At 50.6% G+C, this 23,891-nt stretch overlaps 1 protein-coding gene across 1 annotated transcript in view; it reads right to left on the bottom strand.

Moving 5' to 3' along the window:
- Positions 1 to 6,002: 6,002 nt before the first annotated feature.
- LOC135827137 (uncharacterized) overlaps positions 6,003 to 23,891 on the bottom strand; it is a 146,384-nt gene continuing 128,495 nt past the window's right edge. Inside the window, exons 30-38 of the mRNA XM_065339661.1 lie at positions 22,973 to 23,212; positions 20,200 to 20,610; positions 17,807 to 18,100; positions 17,244 to 17,384; positions 16,515 to 16,640; positions 15,633 to 15,844; positions 14,443 to 14,590; positions 12,336 to 12,455; positions 6,003 to 9,997 (exon numbers count right to left, since the gene is read on the bottom strand). Of these exons, the coding sequence (XP_065195733.1) occupies positions 6,162 to 9,997; positions 12,336 to 12,455; positions 14,443 to 14,590; positions 15,633 to 15,844; positions 16,515 to 16,640; positions 17,244 to 17,384; positions 17,807 to 18,100; positions 20,200 to 20,610; positions 22,973 to 23,212 (5,528 nt within the window). The 3' untranslated portion in view covers positions 6,003 to 6,161. The remainder of the gene's footprint in view (positions 9,998 to 12,335; positions 12,456 to 14,442; positions 14,591 to 15,632; positions 15,845 to 16,514; positions 16,641 to 17,243; positions 17,385 to 17,806; positions 18,101 to 20,199; positions 20,611 to 22,972; positions 23,213 to 23,891) is intronic.

The following is a 23,891-nucleotide window of genomic DNA, read 5'->3' as shown; positions in this document are numbered from 1 at the left end:
TACTTACTAGAATAACTGCTGCATGCATGCCAACTAACTTTCCAAGCCAAGACTACAGTTGTAGAGCGATAATAAAAAAACGAGAGAGCTTGGAAGCTCAGGGCCCTGCGCTATGCTTTGTTGCCTAGCTCATCGTGCATGTTGTTAGAACTGATGGAAATGCTTTTTCCTTTGATTAGCTAAATCATTGTTTCGCAAAAACGTTTCAATGAGATACTGAAGTACAAGTAACGTCTTCTGCATAGCTATGGGACCGGCGCTGACTCTGCCGATGACGGGCGTTCTGGAGTCGACGGGATGTCTGTCCTGACGTTTCCTGGGACCGGCGCTGACTCTGCCGATCACGGGCGTTCTTCTTCTTCTTCTTCTTCTTATTATTATTATTATACTGACGGCAACTAACATCCATTCTGATTGCATTTACTCGTCTCCCTACTTCGTATTTCTTTCCAGAAAATCTCCCCATACAGCAGGGAGTCGTTTACATAATATGACTCCCTGCTATACATCTACATGACTGTATATTATACGTTATAATTATTATGCTATCGGCCTACATGCGATTTCCGGGCTGGTCGACAGGCGGCCCAGCCAGCCTGCTAGTGGGATCTCGGCCTCGCACACAAATCCACACAAAATTTAATGTTACTGCACTGAATCCATTCCCCCCATACACTTCGCATATATACTCATTCTCTTGATGGTACCGTACTCTTGATGATACGGGACAGGTACGGGATAGCGCCAGGCTTTTATAAAATAAAAATATTTATTTCAGGATTACCCAAAGGCTAACGCCTATCTGGGGGATCTCCTATTTGTGTATGTACTAGTAACATAGTTATGGATGCGAGAGAAAGTGCGCAAAGTGAGTGTGAAATGTTGGTTTTAAAAAGGAATAATAAGAAACACAAGGAAAGAAAGTAAGACAGAAAAGAAAAGAACAAGCAACTACCATGCGTCATGCAGGCAAAGACTTTTTTTTAAAGTGTCTCTCCATGATGTCCTTTTTCTTCTTGATATTGTTGTTGTTGTCGTCGTCGTCGTCGTCGTCGTCTTTGTTGCTGCTGCTGCTTGTCTTCTTTCGGTTACGAAATTCGATTCGCTTATTAGAGAGGTTTTGCATTCCGAATTTCGGAATGATTTTCGACTGTGCTTTTCCGAAAAAAGCGCGTGCCGAAAAACGGCATTTTCAGTGTTTTGCATTCCGAAAATCTGATTCGAATTCGTTTCCAAGGGTTGCCATGCAAAACAAAATGGAGAGCGTCGAAGGGGTTTAGCAGGATCAAATCCATGTGCGCAGGTCAAGCTGCAGTTTGAAGACAAGGACGGACTGATGGTGGACCAAGTGATCCAACACTGAGCTGAAGACGAGGTTGGCGAGCTACTGTCTTGTACTGTCAGTAGGCACCATGGCAAAGGAAGATAGAGTGTGATGGAGTGTGAGAAGATTAGTCAACATGGCGAGATCAGCGAGACCAGCAAAAACCAGGAAAAATCAAAACTACATACATGTACGTGGAAAAAATTCAAATAATCGAGAGCAGCAGAAAGCAAAACTAATACAAACATAAAAATACACTTTTTGTATTCAAATATGCACTCCCAAACAGGAAAGAGCCGAAAATCCATTTTCGGAAAACCGTGCACTTTCGCCACCACACTTCCGAAAGTTCGACTACTTTTTCGACTGCTGCCGCCACATTCCGAAAATAATTCCGAAATTCGGAATGCAAAACCTCTCTATTACTGTGTAGCGACCTGACTCACACTCAATTACGTCATTCTACAAACGCATGCGCAAGAAATAAAATCATTCTCTTTGGTCACAACTTCTTCGTTGTCCGGTTGGCCAAAGTAGCCGTCGTCTAGGGCCCGACGTAAAACCCTAAAACTGCATGTTTTCTCTGTGTGTTCTTCACTGCCAGGCACCGACGAACGGAGGGGTCAGAAGTCAGGGGTCAGGGTTCTTCTAGCAAGAGTACATAATCCCCCGGGGGTTCTGTACTCTTGGTTCTAGCCTAGCCCGTTCATATTTTTAGCGAACCGTGAGAGCAGTTTCGTTCTTTATGGATGGTACGAGTACGTACAGTCATAATTATGTACTGGCTGCCATTGGGGTCCTTTCGACCAGAAACCCAGGCCCAGGGACAAAATGCACTACACGGAACGGTAAGAGCCTCAGACTCAGAGGGGGGAAGCACCTAATGACAATGCCGAGTGCATCGTCGTACAGTTAGAGCAGCACTCACCTGAGCTAAGAGATCACCGGCACCACCAAGAGTTCATAACCCTTGGGGTTATGGACTCTTGGTTAGGCATATGTGGATAATGCCGGCAGGAAAATTGGCAGAATTCAGTACTTTTTCTGGTACGTTTCATGCATGTTTGGTATGTGGATGAAGAAATGGAGCAGAATTCGAGGAATTGCCCGCCATAAGGTTTGCATGGTTCTGCCAATTTCACTGCTTTTGTTTGTTTGTTTCTTTAATTTGAATTCGTTTAGAGCACAGGCAATTCTGCCTTCTCACCAGAGGAAAAACCTCCGGTTCCTGCTAAGAACGAATATAATATTATGAGAGAAGGAAATAATTATTAAAAAGAATTATAACATGATAATTCCAAAGCACAAAGTTTGTATTATAATTCAAATGGGTGGGTGTATGTGTAAGCATGCAGTGAAGAACACACAGAGAAAACATGCAGTAATGTGTAGGCTTTTCGAGCAGTATCTGCCGCCTTTTATCCGCCAATGCCTACTCTTGGCACCATGATCTATCAAATATCACGCTCTCATCCGCGTGGTTGCAGGATTCCTGTCAGATATCTCGCATCGCCGAGCCCGCGGGGACTCCTTCACACAGATGTTAATCCATGATGCCTCAAAAAGAAAATGACAACAATCCTTCCCTTAACCATCAGCGTGAGTTCTGATTGGTTGCATGTTCTGATTACTGAGTGCTGATTGGTTGCAAGTTCTAATTACTGAGTGCTGATTGCGCCTACTCAGGCGTGACCACTATATACATACAGTCATGTACATGTCTTAAGTGTCTCTCCATGATGTCCTTTTTCTTCTTGATATTGTTGTTCTTGTCGTCGTCGTCGTCGTCTTTGTTGCTGCTGCTGCTTGTCTTCTTTCTATAGAAGACGGTGCGCTGCACTCAGCAAAGAACCCAGTACAGTCCCAACAGGCACGTAGCACTGCCGTTGGAGGTGGTCTGGCAGGAGAGGGGGGGGGGGGTCCTGCGGGAAACTTTTGAAATTGGGGTGCAACATTCTGCATTCTGTTCACTTTTTTCGTGGTCGGGCGAAAAAGTGATCGGGCCAAAGCCGGAACCGCCGGACCGGCTGCTACATGCCCCTGCAGCAATCTGGGCGTAGATGAATGATGCCAGGCGCTAGGCGGGACCTCAGCCCACGTCAAGCAGGGGAAATTCCCATATCGGGGAGTTCGCAAAGCATGCAGAGAGTACCAGAGACTCCTAGATGTCGGGGCAGTGTGTGAAAACCAGGGAGTGGTGAAATGCCTACTCCCTGGTGAAAACATGCCAGGCAGCACGGAGTAGTAAGATACCGGTAGAGTGTGTATATAACTACTCCCAGGGAGCTACACAATGTGAGATCAAGCCACCACTAGGTTCGTGTAGGATTAACGTTCCGCAAGACAAGTGAATCTATTTAAAAACAGGGTAAACATTATGACTTGCTGGCAGGGTCAAGGTCCAGATCTGCAAATCTTAAAAAAATTAAAAATTGGGTAAACATCGGGGGCGAGGGCAAGGCCCCAGAATTTATACGGGAAATAAACTGAGGGAATAACGTTATCGCTAACTCATCAGGTTATTAATAGCTGAGGTCATCGATGAAAATGGCTGCTGCTGCTCCTGCTGCTGCGTAAGGACATTACTATGCATTGCTTGGCTAGCTGCCGTAACAGTGGCAGAGAATTGAAAGAGAAAGCCGCATGTCGCCGGAAACCCGAGGCGAATGGAACGAAAGGGGTCGAAGTTTTAAAGTGAGCCTGGGACAGACACGAACGATGGGACACACTTTAATAGCGCGATAGTGTAGATCTAGCGTGGCTACCGAGCGCAGCAGACTCGCAGGCCTCGGCAAACAGCTGGATACGGTATGCGAAGTGCAGCATCATGTACGATTGTACGTACGGTCGGCAGCGAAGAGACACTAAATTAATTAATTACAATCAGGCGGCGCTGCAGCACATGCCAATCAATACCAGGCTCGGAGTTGATTACAAGCTCTGTAGCTTGCCGAGAAAAAATACCAGATGAAATTTTTAGTAGAATAAAGGTGGTTTATAAACGACACTTGCACCCACACCGGCAGCTGTTCAGCCAAAGAAATGCATGTATGCACACAAGGTCATATAGCTCGTTGAGTGCATATGACCAGAGACCGAATCGCATGAACTAGACTGGGTCGCACGACCAGAGGACAGCCAGGTCACATGGCAATATATAGAGTCATGTGACGAGTGGTGGATATAATTATGTGAATTCACGAGCAAGATGGACGGTCTATCGGGGCAAAAGAGATCGAAAAAAGAAAATAGCGAGAGAGAGAGAGAGAGAGAGAGAGAGAGAGAGAGAGAGAGAGAGAGAGAGAGAAAGAAAGAAAGAGAGAGAGAGAGAGAGAGAGAGAGAGAGAGAGAGAGAGAGAGAGAGAGAGAGAGAGAGAGAGAGAGAGAGAGAGAGAGAGAGAGAGAGATAGAGAGAGAAGAGAGAGAGGAGAGAGAGAGAGAGAGAGAGAGAGAGAGAGAGAGAGAGAGAGAGAGAGAGAGAGAGAGAGAGAGAGAGAGAGAGAGAGAGAGAGAGAGAGAGAGAGAGAGAGAGAGAGAGAGAGAGAGAGAGGAGAGAGAGAGAGAGAGAGAGAGAGAGAGAGAGAAGAGAGAGAGAGAGAGAGAGAGAGAGAGAGAGAGAGAGAGAGAGAGAGAGAGAGAGAGAGAGAGAGAGAGAGAGAGAGAGAGAGAGAGAGAGAGAGAGAGAGAGAGAGAGAGAGAGAGAGAGAGAGAGAGAGAGAGAGAGAGAGAGAGATACAGAGAGAGAGACAGAGACAGAGAGACAGAGAGACAGAGAGACAGAAAGAGAGAAAGAAAAAGAGAGAGAAAGAAAGAGAGAGAGAGAGAGAGAGAGAGAGAGAGAGAGAGAGAGAGAGAGAGAGAGAGAGAGAGAGAGAGAGAGAGAGAGAGAGAGAGAGAGAGAGAGAGAGAGAGAGAGAGAGAGAGAGAGAGAGAGAGAGGGAGAGAGCAGACGAAGAGTGGGCACAGTGAGCAAACGCACTGGTGACAACTTCAAACAACAGGGCGCGGAGCATGGAGTTTGCACCACACGCTCGGCAGCTTAGCTGCTTGCGTACTGCGGCTCAGAATCGGAGTCAGCGGCGTTGCCCATCTCAGTGCAGACATCGCCGGTCTCCTGGTAAATCCCTTCAGCCTGCTGATGCATTAGGAGCGGCTGAGCATCAGCCATGCTACCGGCTGTCTCCTGGTATATCCCTTCAGCCTGCTGGTGCATCAGGAGCGGCTGAGCATCGGCCATACTGCCCCCAGTCTCCTGGTATATTCCCTCCTCCTGTTGATGCATCAGGGGCGGTTGAGAGCCTGAGTCCTCGTACACCTCCTCCGGGTGCTGGCGCAGCTGGAGAGGCTGAGGAGGACTGGCACCACCTCCACCACCGCCTCTGCCCAGCTCGTACGGACTGCTTTCCGCGGCCATTGACTGCTTCACCTCTGCCACAACGGACGCCAAGTCGCTATAGGCATCATCCTCGACAGCCGGCAGCGCTGGTTTCATGACAGGAGGCAGCACTGGTTTAGTGACACCAGGGAGTGGAACTGCTGGCTTCACCACAGCAGGGAGTGCTGGTTTCGCACCAGGGAGTGGAACCGCTGATTTAACAACGGGAGGCAGAGCTGGTTTCGCATTAGGCAGTGGCACTGCTGGCTTCACAACGGGAGAAAGAGAGAGAGAGAGAGAGAGAGAGAGAGAGAGAGAGAGAGAGAGAGAGAGACAGAGAGAGACAGAGAGAGAGAGAGAGGGAGAGAGCAGACGAAGAGTGGGCACAGTGAGCAAACGCACTGGTGACAACTTCAAACAACAGGGCGCGGAGCATGGAGTTTGCACCACACGCTCGGCAGCTTAGCTGCTTGCGTACTGCGGCTCAGAATCGGAGTCAGCGGCGTTGCCCATCTCAGTGCAGACATCGCCGGTCTCCTGGTAAATCCCTTCAGCCTGCTGATGCATTAGGAGCGGCTGAGCATCAGCCATGCTACCGGCTGTCTCCTGGTATATCCCTTCAGCCTGCTGGTGCATCAGGAGCGGCTGAGCATCGGCCATACTGCCGCCAGTCTCCTGGTATATTCCCTTCTCCTGTTGATGCATCAGGGGCGGTTGAGAGCCTGAGTCCTCGTACACCTCCTCCGGGTGCTGGCGCAGCTGGAGAGGCTGAGGAGGACTGGCACCACCTCCACCACCGCCTCTGCCCAGCTCGTACGGACTGCTTTCCGCAGCCATTGACTGCTTCACCTCTGCCACAACGGACGCCAAGTCGCTATAGGCATCATCCTCGACAGCCGGCAGCGCTGGTTTCATGACAGGAGGCAGCACTGGTTTAGTGACACCAGGGAGTGGAACTGCTGGCTTCACCACAGCAGGGAGTGCTGGTTTCGCACCAGGGAGTGGAACCGCTGATTTAACAACGGGAGGCAGAGCTGGTTTCGCATTAGGCAGTGGCACTGCTGGCTTCACAACGGGAGGCAGTGCTGGCTTCGCACCGTGGATCGGCACGAGCGGACTGCCAGCCATGGAGACCAGCGACATCCGTGACATCTTGACCTGCGCGACCACCGACGCCAAGTCACTGTACGGGTCCTCGGCGACAACAGACGCACTCTCGGAAGCTGTCGGTGCAGTCATGTATCTAGACTCGCCGTGCACGTCCACGCCAAACGCCTCGCTGCACGCCTCAGGCGTCGCCTGGTACAGGTCATCGTTGGCGGCGACGACATCGGCCGCGATCCCGGTGTCATTCGTTGCCATGGAAACGGTTGGAATGGCCGGCAGCAGTCGGTAGGCAGGCTCTATGACCTTCTCCGACTCCTTGGACATGATCGGGATGTCACCCGTGGCTGGCGCGCCATAGACTGGGTTGGTAGCTGTGGGATTCATACCATGGACTGGAGTGTTAGTTGTGCTTGTCACACCATAGACAGGGGTGTTAGCTGTGGGTGTCACGCCATGCACTGGAGCGTTAGCAGTAACAGGTACACCGTACATTGGAACGACATCAGTGGTCGTCATGTCATACACTGGGGCAATGCCCGTGGAATTCACGCCGTATTGGGAGGAGTAGTTTCCTCCATCGTCGTCTTCGCTATCAGCTGCGTTGCGTGGCGGCTGGCACACACCGTAGTTGGATTCGACCACAGCCATACCACCACTGACAACGTAGTCACATTCGGTGGCAACCTCTCCGTAGTTGCATTCCGCCACGTCAATACCGCCGGTGGCAATGCTGTCTGATTCGTGCGGAATGTCTCCGTAGTTGCATTCCGCCACTCCGACGACGACACCACTGCTAGCCATATAGTCGGATTCGGCGAGGACGACGCCGTTCGGGGTGTACCCGCCGACACTGTCGCGTTTGTCCACGCCTCGGTGGAGGGACATACGCGGCGACACTCCCGTCGAGCCCAGCACGCTGTACATGCCGTCCGAGCCGCGTCGGTTGTTGGCGGCCATGTACACGTCCTCATCCCCGGTGAGGCTCAGTCTCCGCCCCGCCAACGCCGCCAACTGATCTCCTTGAAGTGGATCTGCCGCGCCATCTTGCTGCACCCCTAGTCCGTAGGTCAGGCCGTAGTCGGAGTCGGAACCCCCCAGCCCCAGGGCGACCACCTGGTTGCCGTTGTCATAGCAATCGCTAGCCGCAGAGAAAACGCTGTTAGGAAGGTTGCCGTAGCCACCACCGTCGCAGTTGTCGCCGGTCATCGCGCCGATTTTCTCGGGACCGTTACCGTAGCAACAGCTCGACCTGTTCAGTAAGTGGCGGTTGCCACCGGTAACACCACGGTAACCAGTAAGCATGCTGGGACCGACGTACTCGCAAGCTTCGTTGAGTGTGTCCTGCGACGGTTCCGCCTGCTCCAGGTGCTGGGCGTTGCAGTACTTCTTCTCCGAAGTGATGCTCGGCATCGGCGACATCTGGTTGTAGATGTCCTGCTGGTTGGAGACCCGCGAGAATACGGAATTGTGTCGGGCACACTCGTACGTGTCCTCGTCGAGTGGGTCCTCGATGCTCGACCCCGAGTGCGTCAGCTGCGGTGCCTTGTCCTTCAGCTTCGCGCTCTGGCTGTAGCCGTTGAAGCGCATCGAGGAGCGGGGCTGCAGCATCGCGGTGTCCGTGCTGCTTTGCTTGGCCAGTGGTTCAGGCTCTGTGGCCGGCACCACCTGCTCCTTGTTCTTGCTCTTGCTCTTCTTCTTCTTCAAGCTCATGAAGCGCGTGCGCGGCTTCGGCACTGGGGCGGCCGTGGCCGCTGCTTTGCTCTCCTCCTCGGCTCCGGGCTGAGGCGGAGGTGCAATGCCCTTGACGCTCTTGCGCGACTTGCGCTTGGAGTCGCGACGGAAAAAGCTGCGGGCGTCGGCGTCGGCAACGGGAATCTCCGAGGGCGAAGCCGCCGCGTAGATATCGTCTTGCGCTAGCGTCACGGACTGCTGCTGCTGCTGTTGTTGCTGTTGCTGACGGGGGTCGTGTGGCTCGTTGCATTGTGTACTGGAGGTGGCGAAGTGCTGGGACTGCTGGAGTTGCCCTAGCTCTGTGTGCGAGCTCGCCGAGGCTGGTGTTGCCGCTGCGCCGAGTAGACGCGCGCCGGAGGAGACCGCTGCTAGCGAGTCGGCGCACGGTAGAGGCGGAGGGGCGCGGTTCTGCTGCTGCTGCTGACCAATGCTAGCACTGGCCACCACCAGAGTCTTGGTCGTCGACGGCAACTGCGTGCTGGCACTGTCGTTGAAGTAGGTGTCGATGTTGCCGAGGCTGTTGCAGTTGCTCGTGCCGGCATTGTTGAAGTTGGCAAGGCTCAGGGCCTGCCAGGGATTGCCCAGGATGCTGGAGTTCTGGTAGCCGGGCATGGCGGAGGAACTCGCCGGCAATCCCGCCCTCTTCTTCGAGCGCTTGTTGGGACTGCCGGGCACCGAGGGTATCATGTCGCGTAGACTGCCAATACGGTTTTTGAGGCAGTTAGTGGCGGAGGCAGCGGGACTGCTAGGCGAGCTGGTCGGGCGCGGATCAGAGTACGTCTCCTCCTCTAGCGCCGTCGGGGTCTTGCCTTGGGCGGATGACGACGGCACCGCGACCAGGGACTGTAGGTTGTCATAGCAGCCGGTACTGGCCTGTGTCAGGGCAACGGTGGACTCGTTGACCTCACCGTACGAGTAGTAGTTGATCGAGGTGTTGCTCGTGGTGCCCAGGCATCGCGTGGGGCAGTTGGCAAACGAGTCTATGACATAGCCGGTTGACGAGGCAGTGCTGGGACGCTTGGCATCAGACCATGTCGCGTCGAGAAGGTTCTGGTCGAAGTCGCTCGCCTCGCGCATCTCATCGTAGATGTCCTCGTCCTCGCCTTCGCGGTCGCCTTTGTTGATTAGGGTCTCGAGCTGAAGCGCGGACGCGCACTTTGGATCGTCAAAGCCCAGCGTGGTGCGCACGGACAACGTGCGGGACTTGTGCGGCTCTAGCGGCGGACACTCCACGGCGGCCACTGTGGTGTTCATGTCCACGGCGTCCTGATAGATCAGCTCCTGCTGGCACAGGCTCCGCGGCGAGCAGGCGTTGGTCAGCGGCGAGGCAAACTTCGGGCTCTCCTTGGTCGAGACGGGCTTGTAGCAGGCCGAGCCCGTGGACGTTGAGCTCTGCGAGGATGAGACGGTTTTGCTGCCGCTGCTCATCTTGGTAGGCCTGCTGCTCCTCCGTGCTCGACCTGTGGACAGGCACAGGAAATAGATTCATAGATGTGTTAGGATCGCGATTCCACGTACCGTAAAGTTTTGTATAAAAGCCGCACTTGAATAGAAACCGCCCTCGAATAGAAGTATCAAATTTTCGGCCCATCAAATCACACATACACCTGGTGTTAGTGTTGACATACATAGAAATACCTGTATTGCATAGAAGCCTGTCTCATATAGAAGCCTGCAAAATGTCACCAAGAAAGTCATAGAAGCCGCAGCTTTTAAACAAGACTTTACGGTACGCCCGCACTCCTACACTGATGACATCTCTCCCATAATAATGCATGTACAGTCAACTTGGCTGATAACGACTACGGATAGAACGACAATTCGCGAATAACAACAGAATTTCCATGCCCAGAGAACAAGGACTGTTTTCTGATGCCCGGCCGAGTGTCGTTACTAGTATACTCAAGGTTGACTGTATACACGCACTCGTACACAAAATACCGCATGCACCCCGTCCCGCTTCTCGACACTCGAGTACTCTACAACTTCTTGCTCCAGCACTCTCCCCGCACTTTCCCGCATTCCCGTATTATTCATTTGGCCTGGGTAGCTCTACATCCGCATTCTCGTTCATCCATCGCCATAGCTACCCAGGCCCTTCATAACCTCGTGCTTTAAACTTGTTCACTCTCTCTCTCTCTCTCTCTCTCTCTCTCTCTCTCTCTCTCTCTCTCTCTCTCTCTCTCTCTCTCTCTCTCTCAACATCTCGAGTCCTTCGAGTAAGCTTGGGAACAAGACCCTCCTCACGCCGACTTCTCTTGTGCCTGTGCGAGACGAGATCTAACAGATGCATGGTTGTCCAAAATCTCCAGTCTGCGTATAGCGCTTTACCATACCTGCCAACCTTTGAAAACCTGAGATCGGCACAATGACATACCTAGGTATGAAAATGTATACAAATGTAGCTGTGAGAGGCGTGCGACTAATGCACTTTTGGGTGCCTACTACCACCCTCGTTATCGGGACGGTCCTGGCCAGATCGGGATGTTTGGCAGGTACCGTATTTCCCTGATTATAAGTTGCACTCGATTATAAGTCGCACCCCCATTTTCAGGTTTCAGCAATACTGTTTCGACATGATCACTTCAGTAGTAAGTCATGCTCGATTGTAAGTCGCATCCCCTTTCTCACCCTTGATGTTTTGTGTAAAAACTTTAAAAAAGTGTAACTTGTATTCGGGGAAATGCGGAAGGCTTCATGCCCAGCACACCAAGCTAGTGATAAAGTACTCACACAACACTGGCACAAACAAGTCATGCTATCATGATGCCCGACGAGTGCTTTTTAACACGAAACTCGTTTGAGTAACGGCAGAAAAGGACTTGGTCGTGCCATTGCTGTGAGTATTGCTTGGATGCATCAATGAGTGGATGGATGCATGGATGCATGGTTGGATGGATTCATGGATTGATGGATGAATGGATGGATGAGTGGATGGATGCATGGTTGCATGGTTGGATGGATTCATGGATTGATGGATGAATGGATTGATGGATGAATGGATGAATGGATTGATGGATGAATGGATGGATGGATGAATGGATGGATAGATTCATGGATTGATGGATGAATGGATGTATGGATGGATGGATGGACAGACAGGCGGATGGATGGATGGATGGGTGAGTGGATGGATTCATGGATGGATTGATGGATGGATGGATGGATGGATGGACGGACGGATGGATTAGATGAGTGGATGGATGAGTGGGTGGGTGGATTCGTGGATGGATGGATGGATGGGTGGATGGATGGATGCCTTGAATGGGTCTACGGACAGACAGACAGACAGACAGACAGACAGACAGACAGACAAGCAAAACACATGCGAGGCAGAGCACTTTGAAAGACTTTCCTATAACCCTGGCAGGAACACCCAGACTGGAGAGAAAAGGATAGCAGGTATGATATTCGGGTACGCACAACGCGTCTCTCTTGGTATCTATATCACTCGATTCCTCAGGGCTCCCTCACAAGAACTGACCGGTTGATTGAAGTCACGAAATTTTCGTTTTCCCAAAGAAGTAGGCACAAAAGAAAATATGTGCTGCGCTTTGCAAATAGAAGAGAACGACATCAAGGATGCATGCTCTGAATTATGGATGTATTCTTGACGTTCTCGAAGGAGAAGCTTTGTGTGTTCCCGAATATAATACACACCCATGCACGCACACACACACACACAAACTCATACAAATGCACACACATGTACGTGCACACACACACACACGCACCCACGCACGCACACACACACACACACACACACACACACACACGCACACACACACACACACACACCTGAACCGACGGACTTCCTTCTGAGGATGAACAGTGCAGTAGCCACGATGACCAATGCACCAAAGCCAGCTCCAGACGCTATATAGGCCAGATTGGCGGTACCGGAAGCATTGTTGGGCTCTGAAACAAAAGAGTTGAATATGGAGAACATGGGTGAGCGTGTGTGTGTGTGTGCGCGTGCGCATGCGTGCGTTTGTGTGTGTGTGTGTGTGTGTGTGTGTGTGCGCGCGTGCGTGTGTGTTTGTGTGTGTGTGTGTTTCTGTGTGTGTGTTTGTGTGTGTTTGTGTGTGTTTGTGTGTGTGCGTGTGTATGTGTGTACGTGTGTGTGTGTGTGTGTGTGTGTGTGTGTGTGTGTGTGCACGTGTGCATCTTTAATAGGGAGAGAATCAGATCCAGACCGATAAGGGACAGAAACGATTATGAAAAAAGAAGGAAGGAAGAGCAATTATGCGAGGGGGGAGGGGAGGATTGAGTCGTGGCAGGTGGACCATTGCGTCCATGAGCACCTGTTATCTTGCACACATGCACACATACACTACAGGCAGAACTAAAATGCCGCTGTCCGGTGATCGCTGAGAAGCTTGAAATCAAGAGTACATACTGCAAAAAATTGTTTAAAAACCTGGGAAAACGCGGGCACAAGTTATGCGGTCGAGTCCACCAACTAAACCAGATTTTCAACAGTCAGATGTACACAATCTAGCACAAAACTGACGAGGAGTACTGAGGCACGTTTTTTCCATGTTACAATTACCTTCCTTAGCTCACCATCTGAGTTCCCAACATACTTACTGTAAAACGGTTAATTTTAGGGACGGCGATATTTTAGCGACTCCAGCGAAAGGAGTGTTTTCGCTATAGCTTTGCGGCGCAAATCGAAATTTTCACTGTGATTTGGTCCAGACTGAGAAAACGCTAACACCTGTACCCACTACAATTGGCCGTTCCACAGTACCGTACTGGCAATATATGTTGCCGCTGTGAGGCCATGAAGCGTTACATTGGCACATGTTTGCCGCACGCAGGGCGTTACATGCAAAGTCGCACAGGAGCCGTTACACAGGTTTCTATATTGCCGCAGTCCTTTTTTTGCTATTGCCGCATCACTTTTTTGCTATTGCCGCATCATTTTTTGCTATTGCCGCATCATTTTTTGCAAACTGCAATGAAAAGATATCGCCGCACCCCGCCGGACGCGCGTTACGAACGCAACGAAAATTTGTCGCACTAGCCTGGTCGCGCGTTACGCCGCACCCCCCTGCGTTACGCGTTACGCGGTAACATATATTGCCAGTACGGTAATCGAGAGTGTGCAACGTCTATCCTCGAGGTGTGATGGGTTCACCCACGGCGGGATTTTTGTATTGCGTCATTCTTTGGCAGAAGTATGACCAAGTGCGTATGCTTTCCTACGCTTGTTTGTAGATACGGTGAGAGTTCATCAGGTTCAGGACACGTCGATCTCTAATCCGCCGTTCTGCTTCGACTGCCGTAGCTGCGAAGTACAAATTCTGTGCACTTTGATCTCTGGCTACGCGTCGTGGCATCAGTGAACCAACCAGCTGGCAAGGAGTCTCGAGGACTGATGTCATAACAAAATTCCGCCATAGGCTGGGGATCGTCTGGCTGCACACTCTTGGTTATGTACTCTTGATAACACTTGTGATTAGAGCTTCACAGCCGTTCTCCTCCGCCGTTTGCTACATGTGTGGGTGCACAGAAGTCTACACTTGCAAGCACATGGTTTTACGTATACACAAACACACACACACACACACACACACACACACACTCCCATACACGAGCGCGGGCACCCTCGCATGCACGCACGCACGCACACGCACGCACGCACACACACACACACACACACACACACACACACACACACACACTTACACACACGTACACACACACATGTACACGCGCGCACACACACACACCTTTGACCTTTGACGCCCATCGCCGGAGGCGATGATAGCAATGCTACGGCAGAAGCCATAGCAACTTGCAGACACACACACACACACATACACACACACATACACACGTATACACACACACACAACACACACACACACACACACACACAACAACAACAACTACGTACTGGGGACAGTGTTCTTCGTCATTGATGCACTGTAGGTTCGGTTCATCGCCGTTCCCTTGGTGTTGTTCACACTGCACGTATACACGCCCTGGTCTCCCCCGGTCATCCCCGTCACCGTCAGTGTGCTTGAACCAGATACGCCCTGGTGCTGTCATGATCACAAAAACACAGGAGAAAGAAAGCAGACTGAGCCTCCCGTATCATCATAGCCTAGGAGCTGTGGCATCATTTATGATCCACAGCAGGAATGCAGCAATGCTTGTACCAATGGTGAAGTAAAATAAAGGTAACATAACATTTTCTCTAATAAGACCTGCGGGGTTCTTATTATTTCAGTGACAGCTCTACCCGCGCTACCAAGAGGTATAATTATAAGACCCTAAGAGTGTGCGACTCCTGATACCCTTTCGATGGGGTACGCCGACGGCGAAAACTCACATCACGTGGTGTACTTTCGAATTTGGACTTCACGGAGAATTTCAAAGTTTTAGGAAATTAGAGGCCACATGCCACGTACTGCTCTTTTCTCTCCGAAACTCAACACTTGCAAGCCAGATATATATTTTTTTTTCTTTCTTTCATATCTGGCTTGCAAGTGTTGAGTTTCGGAGAGAAAAGAGCAGTACGTGGCATGTGGCCTCTAATTTCCTAAAACGTGGTGTACTGTCGCAGTTATACGTTTCCAGCCCGTTTTTAGCGAGCAGCGGAGTAATAAAAAAAGCACTCTCTGTCAGAAACTCACTGCGGGTATGCAAATCCCCAGCATGATCAAGGCAGATATTCAGATTGCGCGCACACTATCCTTAGTTGGACGTAGTACGAACGTATCTGAGACACGTGATGTGAGTTTTCGCCATCGGCACACCCCATAGAAAGTTTTTGCGTAATCCAAACAGGCTATTGCCTTCTTACAGGGAGCCCTAGCTTGTGATGTTGAACGTTTGCAGTCCACTGGTCACTGTGTCTGAAGGTCGTGTCGTTATTCGCGAGTTTATGTCACACCCGAGGTAATGATTCACGAGTTTATGTCACACCCGGGGTAACGATTTACGAGTTTATGTCACACCCGAGGTAATGATTCACGAGTTTATGTCACACCCGAGGTAATGATTCACGAGTTTATGTCACACCCGAGGTAATGATTCACGAGTTTGTTGCCTGTACCTGTCATACAGTGCTCTGTGCTGTACCTGCTGGAAGATGGAGAACCGTCCGAAGGTTGTGCCGTTCTGCTGCTGCTGTTGGGTGGCAGCGGTGTGTAGGACGGCACCGCTAGGTAGCGTCCACCAGACGGAGCTGTACGGCGCGCCCGCATACGTGCATAGTAGCGTGAACGTCGCCGAGGTTGCCACGGTAACGGTGCTGATGGGCCGCTGCAGCGCGTAGGAGATCACCGGCAATACTACAGCAAAGCAGCACAAAGTGTTGAACGCAATCACAAAATTCAAAGTGACGTAATTTACTTTCCAACTGCATAACCCACAGCCCCGCCCCACAGGTCACATGATGTCAGCCATGTTGGTTCCAACTCCACTCAAGCCCTGGATCTGTGGGTAACATAATGTCAGCCATGTTGGTTCCAACTCCACTCAAGACCTGCACTTGTGGGTCACAAGATGTCGGTGGCCATGTTGGTTCAACTGTCCACTCAAACCCTGCATATACAGGTCACATCATGTCGGCCATGTTGGTTCCCATGGGCACACGACATGATCACTCTCTTCAGTTAGGGGCGCATTGAGATCTGTTGTGTTGCTGAGTTTCTCGTAGTTTGTGCGGAGGCCACATTGGTCTCTTCTCCAACATGTGCAACATCTACTATTCTCATCTCTATACTCAAGGGTGTCGGAAGGTATTTTAGTGTGGTACGGTCAGCCATCTGACGTACAATTTACTCGTGTGGGAGGGATGCCTAAGCCAAACTGTTTGGAAATTTAGACCCCCAATCAGTATATTTTGTTGATTCACGGGGTACCTGGGGCAAAAAGTGGTACGGTCAATACCGTAGTGACCGCACCGTGTCCGACGCCCCTGATACTATACCACACCAGTGCAGCACAGACTTTGCCTACCTTCGCAGTAGCCTGATTGGCCTTCCAGATCGCCGTCCGGACAAGGACATTCGTACAGGGTTTGCGAGCGCTTGACACACCGTGATTTGTTTGTGCATGGGTTCTGTAGTTGACACTCGTCAACCTCTGTAGATGCACAGACAGACAGATAACATGAACACAGACAGAAACCCAGACACACAGATATGCACACAGACATACACATGGAGACAGACAGACAGACAGACACACACACACACACACACACACACACACACACAAACACACACACACACACACACACACACAAACACATGCAGATCCACACACATGCACAGATTTATGCAGACAGACACACATAATGTCATTACCAAACAACTCTACAACCTTCGACAAACAAAGATGCTGCACGGCTGCTTTGCATGTCATGATTGGAAGCTGTGGCCTTAGTAAAAAAAGAAAAAAGAAAAAATTCCCAGCTACAGGACTGACTGTATAACACGTTTTCGTGCTGTGAAATCTTCAAGCCAAACAACTAAATTTCCCAAAAGAAATTTAACGGCATCTGCTGGGTTGGCAAAACCTAGTGACAGAGAATCGTTGGCCTATAGCAAATACAATTGGCAGAGCCGAGGAGGTGACATCACATGTCTCTTTACCATTCTATTCTGAGGATTATATTATTCTGTACAGCAAAGATACTACCAAATATGGGTGGTTGGCGTCAATGCTATAGTAACTGTTGCTTACCAGTACAACCTCCGGTGCTCAGTAGTCCGTTGCCACGGAAACCCCAGGGGCAGGAGCAGGTGTAGCTCCCGTCGGTATTGCTGCAGACGGCGGAGTGCGGCGTGTCACACGTGTGATTGCCCTGTGCACACTCATCCACGTCTGGATACGGGTTGTGCATGCACAGACATACACATCCACACACACACACGCACACACGCACACATGCACCCCCCCCCCCCCCCACACACACACACATGTACCGAAACAGGAAGACTTGACCGGCGAACACACTAAAATGAGTTTCTACACGGAAACCCATCCGGAAAGAACATAAGGATGCACCACGTAGCCCGAATCCAAAAGGACTTTGCACATCCACAACACGTTCAGTATGTGTCCTCCAAGACGATAACATAGAGCGAGAAATATAGCAACATCTGTGGTTGGAGCATTGCTAGCCTAAAGCAAAGTTCCCTGGTAGTCATGGTGATGAAAGCCAATTTTTTTCTTCAGACTTGTCCCTTTTCCATGCCCTCTACATGTGGAAAGATATAACAACGAGAACCCTTCTAAGTTCTTACCGACACATTGTCCATTGGGGCTCGCCGTGAAGCCGGATGCGCACGAACACACATACGAACTGTGGGTGTCGACGCAGATGGCATTAGCACTGCACACAGCGGCGTTGCCTTGGCGCAAGCACTCGTTCTCGCGCACACACAGTCCCGTACTGAAGTCCTCGGTAAAGCCGGCCGCACACGGCGAACACTGGTATCCCAGTCGAGGTGCCACAGCGTCCGTGCATGTACGCTTCTCGCCGCAGACAAAGCCCTCACACTCGTTCAGGTCCTGACTGCAGTCCGCTCCGGTGTAGCCTGGGAAAAGAGAGAGAGAGAGAGAGAGAGAGAGAGAGGGAGGGAGGGAGGGAGGGAGGGAGGGAGGAAGGGAGGGAGGGAGGGAGGGAGTGTGAGAGAGAGAGAGAGTGTGAGAGAGTGTGTGAGAGAGTGAGTGAGTGAGAGAGAGAGATAGAGAGAGTGTGAGAGAGAGTGTGAGAGAGAGAGAGCGTGAGAGAGACAGTGTGAGAGAGAGAGAGTGAGTGAGAGAGAGAGTGAGTGAGTGAGAGAGAGATATTATATTATATAGAGAGAGAGATAGTGTGAGAGAGAGAGAGAGGAAGGGAGGGAGGAAGGGAGGAAGGGAGGAAGGGAGGGAGAGGAAGGGAGGAAGCGCGGGAGGGTGAGAGGAAGGGAGGGAGAGGGGCGGGAGGGAGGGCGCACAGCCGTAGTTCACTAGCTAGCTGTACTGCATTATGAGTAGCTTGGGATGACTGGATGACTGGTGCATGTAATCATGGTCATCATGTGTGTCATATCCATGCCGTCGACACGTGGGCTTTTATATCCCCACGTGACTAAATTGCAGCAGATAGACTTCGTTATTTCTTTGCCTTGTTATTTATGTGCTTTCCCTTATTTTGTCTTCCACAAACGGACGTTCTTCCGTGGGCTTCACCCGGCCGATGCCTGGCGCTTCCTTGTTTTGGTGCGCATGGCTTGAGTCTCAGCTGATACGCTCTGTGTTTGTGCTGTAGTTCATACACATCGCTATTACTAGCTGGTACACACTGTTGCATGCGGGTGCAAAAACCTTGTGGCCACGGAGCCATGGCCGCAACTAGATGTTACTGCTACAGCCTTTCTAGCTCTCTCTACCTCTCTCCCTCCCTCTCTTCCTCTCTCCCTCTCTCCCCCTCTCTCCCTCTCTCCCTCTCTCTCTCTCTTCTCTCTCTCTCTCTCTCTCTCTCTCTCTCTCTCTCTCTCTCTCTCTCTCTCTCTCTCTCTCCCTCTCTCTCCCTCTTTCTCTCTCTCCCTCTCCCTCTCCCTCTCCCTCTCTCTCTCCCTCTCTCTTTCTCTCTCTCTCTCCCTCTCTCTCTCTCTTTCTCTCTCTCTCTCTCGCTCCTTTTAGAGCCCAGATCAGTGTACTTTATTCCCGTAGCTATGCAGAAGACGTTACTTCAGTAACGTCTGGCGCTAGCCAGGGTCCACACAGCCTTAATTTGGTATTTGTGTGTTTGTTTGTTTGTTTGTTTGTGTCACGCCTGGCGCTATCCCGTATCTGACGGCAAAAAAAGCATAGGGATGTTATAAATTTTTCAATTCTCCTATTTTTTCAGGCATATCCTGGGATTTGAACCCGCACTATCGCCCTACATGCATTCCCCCATACAATTCGCATTCATACCCATTCTTCCAAGTTGCTTCACGTTATGATCTTGCTTTTGAAAGCCCTATTTGAATATTGCGGGCAGCTGTATGTGGCCAGCTGTGTTTGATGGTACGGTACGGTACGGGAGACGGTGTCGTATTACCCTCGATCGTATCCCATACCGTACTGTACCATCAAAGATGGCTGGCCACAATGCATATTCAAATAGGGCTTTCAAATGCAAGATCACAATGTGAAGCAACTTGGAAGAATTAGTATGTATGCGAAGTGTATCGGGGATGCACGCAGGGCGCGCGATAGTGCGGGTTCGAATCCCAGGTTATGACTTAAAAAAAAGGAATTTTTTAAAGAATTTATAACATCCCTATGCTTTTTTTTGTCTAGGTCATCAAGGCAAACAAGCATAGCGTAGGGCCCTGAGCTTCCAAGCTCTCTCGTTGATTGACAGGATACCTGGGGCAAAAAGTGGTACGGTCAGTACCGGAGTGACCCTACCGTGTTCGACGTCTCTGCTCCCCAATTCTTTCAAAACAAACAAACAACTGTCCCTACTGTTCCATAACTCTGTATGCCCGGGTAGCGACCACTCCTGCCCGTACACTTAAAAGTAGCCAATTCTAAGACTGGGGACGAGAGCCTGTTTGGTCCTCTTTCCATCCAATTCTTCCTCGTTACTTCTCCTCGTGCACTCTTTTATCTCTTATTGGCCAGTGGCTGCCGTGAGCATAAACGATTTCAGACTGCTTACCCGGTGGGCAAGAGGTGCACCTGTCGTCGTAGGCCAGAATCGGGTCGGCCGTGATCCGGCACTGCTGGCAGTGAGAGCAGTCTTGCACGTTGACATAGTGCACCTTGACGACGGGCTGGCTGGCTGGCGTGCTCGTGTTCGCCGTGCTGCTGCTGCTGCTGCCGTTGTTCGTAACCACGGTGACGAGCAGTGCCAGGCTCCAGTTGGCGGTCGCGTTCTTGGCGTCGACGATCGTCACGGTTCCCGTCCGGCTGCCCGCCGGTCGGTGGAGCTTGACGAGCGACGATGCAATGCCGGTCGCCATGACGCTGACGTTGACGTCGAGCGCCGCATAGAACGAGAGATGAGACACGTGCCCGGACGGGTACAGCTTCAAGTTGCTGAGCACACCGAACGCAGCTGGTGACGCAGCTGTGCAGAAGAGAAAGGAGGCAGGCAGCGGGTTTTAGTCATTTTTCAAAGTCAACAGTGAGTTTCTGCCACACGGTGAAACGTCCCAAAGTACGTATGGAAACATAGTCAAAGTACGGGATCAAGCCTCACACAGATTTTGTTCATATCATTCTCCGTGTGAAATCTGAGCTCACCGAGCACATGCGGCGGGAAGTTTGAGCATGCTACGACTCTGAGCATGCTACGAATGAAAAGGTTATTCCACTTGTCTAGTCTGCCACCACTAAATCTTGCCAAATGTGGGCGATGAAGCCAGCTTGTCTTCTCTATAATTATGGTTAATTGCATACTGACACATGATTATTGGATACGCTCTATACCAGTACGGATTATTTAAACTAGTACAATGTGAGTTCTAGGCAAAGCCCGATTTTGCCAGTAAAGCTTCGATATTACGGAGCAAAATTATGCTGGTTCATCGTCGATATTTCACCTTGATTATGCCAGGCCACATTCTGCTAACCTCTTTGATCTGATGAAAGGCGAACAGTGTGTCACGTGTGGGAAAACTGACCGAAAGTGTGTCACGTTTCGGCAAAAACGTGCGAAAATGAGTCACTTGCGCACCAAGCTCGACCAATTTTCAGCCGACATACCGATATTTTGCTCCATTTTGCCTGCAAATCCTTTTCAAAAACTCTTCGTGATAAAATGTCGATATTCACGGATGGCCCGGCCCGGGCGCCCCTAAGGGGTCGTCCATAGATATCGAACTTTTTTTCTCAAGAAACAAAAAAATTTTGGTTATGGGGTAGGAACGGGGGGGGGGGGGGGAGGTGGTTGGCCAATTTCATTTCAGAAAACATTGATACATGTACATGGAAGATCAGTGGCACATGCACGACTTTTGTTGTATAATTATGCATGTCAACATGTTTTTGCATTCTGTGGGGGAAGAGAGGGTTGGGTCGAGACTAGGCTATTTTGTACTGACATCATAATTTTTTGTTTCGTGATAAAATGTCGATATTCACGGTCGTCCCCTAAGTGGTCTTGTTTAAAAATTTAAAAAAACCCTGAGAATCGTGCACAGTTTGTTGAATTCACACAAGCAGCAACTTGTCACGTCGGTCCTCACGAGAAATGATCTCGACATCGTGGCAGGAATGGTTGTATCAACACTCGCACGAGCGGGTTCGCATCCGACTGCCATGAGCTTCGAACGACCGGCGCTGAAATTCAGTGCAGAAGGCATCGTCCATCCTGTATAAGATGTAATTTCCGGTGTAGTAAAATTTCGGTGTCAGGGACCTGCCAGGTTTCAGGTGCACTGTAGAATTAGGCGACCAGCATACAATTCACATACAGTGCATACTGTCAAGGCCGATTCATACTTCATTTCGCGTACGGGAAACGCGTCGCACCGCGAAAAAGTTGATCTGAGCTCAACTATTTCGCGTACGGGAAAGTCATCGCGCGACGGTCGCGCGATGGCTTTCACGTACACGACATGAAGTATGAATCGGCCTTTACGCCTTTAAGTTGTTGTCTAAGTTTAGGTGCATGGTTTCTCTACTGATGCTAGAGAAATTACAGTTACAAAGAAACTACCCGGTTATACAGCACTGTGTTTGGGAATGACTTCGGAAGTTGAGGACGGCTATCCGTACCTACTTAGGGGCCATCCAGAATTATCGATAATTTTCGCGAAACGAAAAAGTTTAGTTATGATCCTACCCCACCCACCCACCCCCATGAACGGAAAAAAATATTTGACGGCTTGACAGCTAGAATGGACTATCAATATTTTTCATAACGAAACTCTCTTCAGCCCACCCACCCATGGACGAAACTTTTTCTCTTCGTGAAAAAGATCGATAATTAAGGATGGCCCCTTTAGGCATGTTCGATTGGTAAGGATCGGGATCGGGATCGGGATCCAGATCTCAGATCCGTTGGACACTTTTTGGGCCTTGACTGTTGCCATGTTGACGAAGTAATAAAAGTCGTACTCACCGCGCCAGTTGTATAAAAAGTCAGCAAGCTCTATCTCCATCCACGTATGTGTATCACAATGTGTACGAAAATGATTTTTGCCCGCCATATACGCACAAAGGTCACATTTGGATCCGTTGGATCTCGTCAACCCTGCTCTCTGAGGTGGGTTGACCGGATCCGAATCCGAAGGATCTGGATCCGGATTCGACCAATCGAAAGGGTGCGAATCCAGTGGATCCAGTGGATCGGGATCCCGATCCTACCAGACGAACATGCCCTTAGACCCAGGACAACGCCGTAAAAAAAATCATAAATGTGAGACTCCTGATTGGGTGAATGGCAGGAGGGAGATGGGTAGAGCTGTTACGCAATGCAGCCTTACTGAGAATGCGCCACGTTGTCACCTGGTCCTCAGCGAAACGTTGACTGGCGGCTCCAGTAAATTCCCAGAAGAGGTTTGCGACTGTGCACGTGAATGCGAATCCCTTGTGGGTGCAAAAACGCCCGCTATGTACATCGTTCACGGCCCTATTGTAGTCCGCAGTCAAAAGCGTAAAGTTCGTTGGGTTGTTTGCGGGAGACTGTTGAAACACACCGGAACCTGACCCACTCGAGTTTATGTCTGTACCCAACAAGAACAAGAACATCAAGAACAACACACACACACACACACGTACACACATGTGCGCACGTACACACACACACACTCACGCGCGCACACACACACACACACACTCACGCACGCACACACACACACACTCACGCGCACACCCACACCCACACACACTCACGCACACACACACACACTCACGCGCACGCCCACCCACACACACGCACACATACACGCGCTCGCGCACACACACACCCACACACACACACATGAACCCAAACGGCCCAAGATTAACACCGAACTGCAAGAGCGCAGTGCAGAGACCACAAAGTCATGGACAAACAGAAATGCAGACACACATAAACGCAAAAAAGCACCCCCCCCCCCCCCACACACACACATAAACACGAACACACACACAAAAACACGAACACACACACACACACACCTGCATACACCTGCACACACACACCTGCACACACACACACACACACACACACACACACACACACACACACACACACACACACACACACACACACACACACACACACACACACACACACACACACACACACACACACACACACACACACACACACACACACACACACACACACACACACACACACACACACACACACACACACACACACACACACACACACACACACACACACACACACACACA

This window comes from Sycon ciliatum, chromosome 11 (assembly GCF_964019385.1).
Source record: "Sycon ciliatum chromosome 11, ocSycCili1.1, whole genome shotgun sequence".
NCBI classification, from domain to species: Eukaryota; Metazoa; Porifera; class Calcarea; order Leucosolenida; family Sycettidae; genus Sycon; species Sycon ciliatum.
Note: the sequence above shows the minus strand (reverse complement) of the source record. Positions and strands in the feature narration are given on the sequence as shown.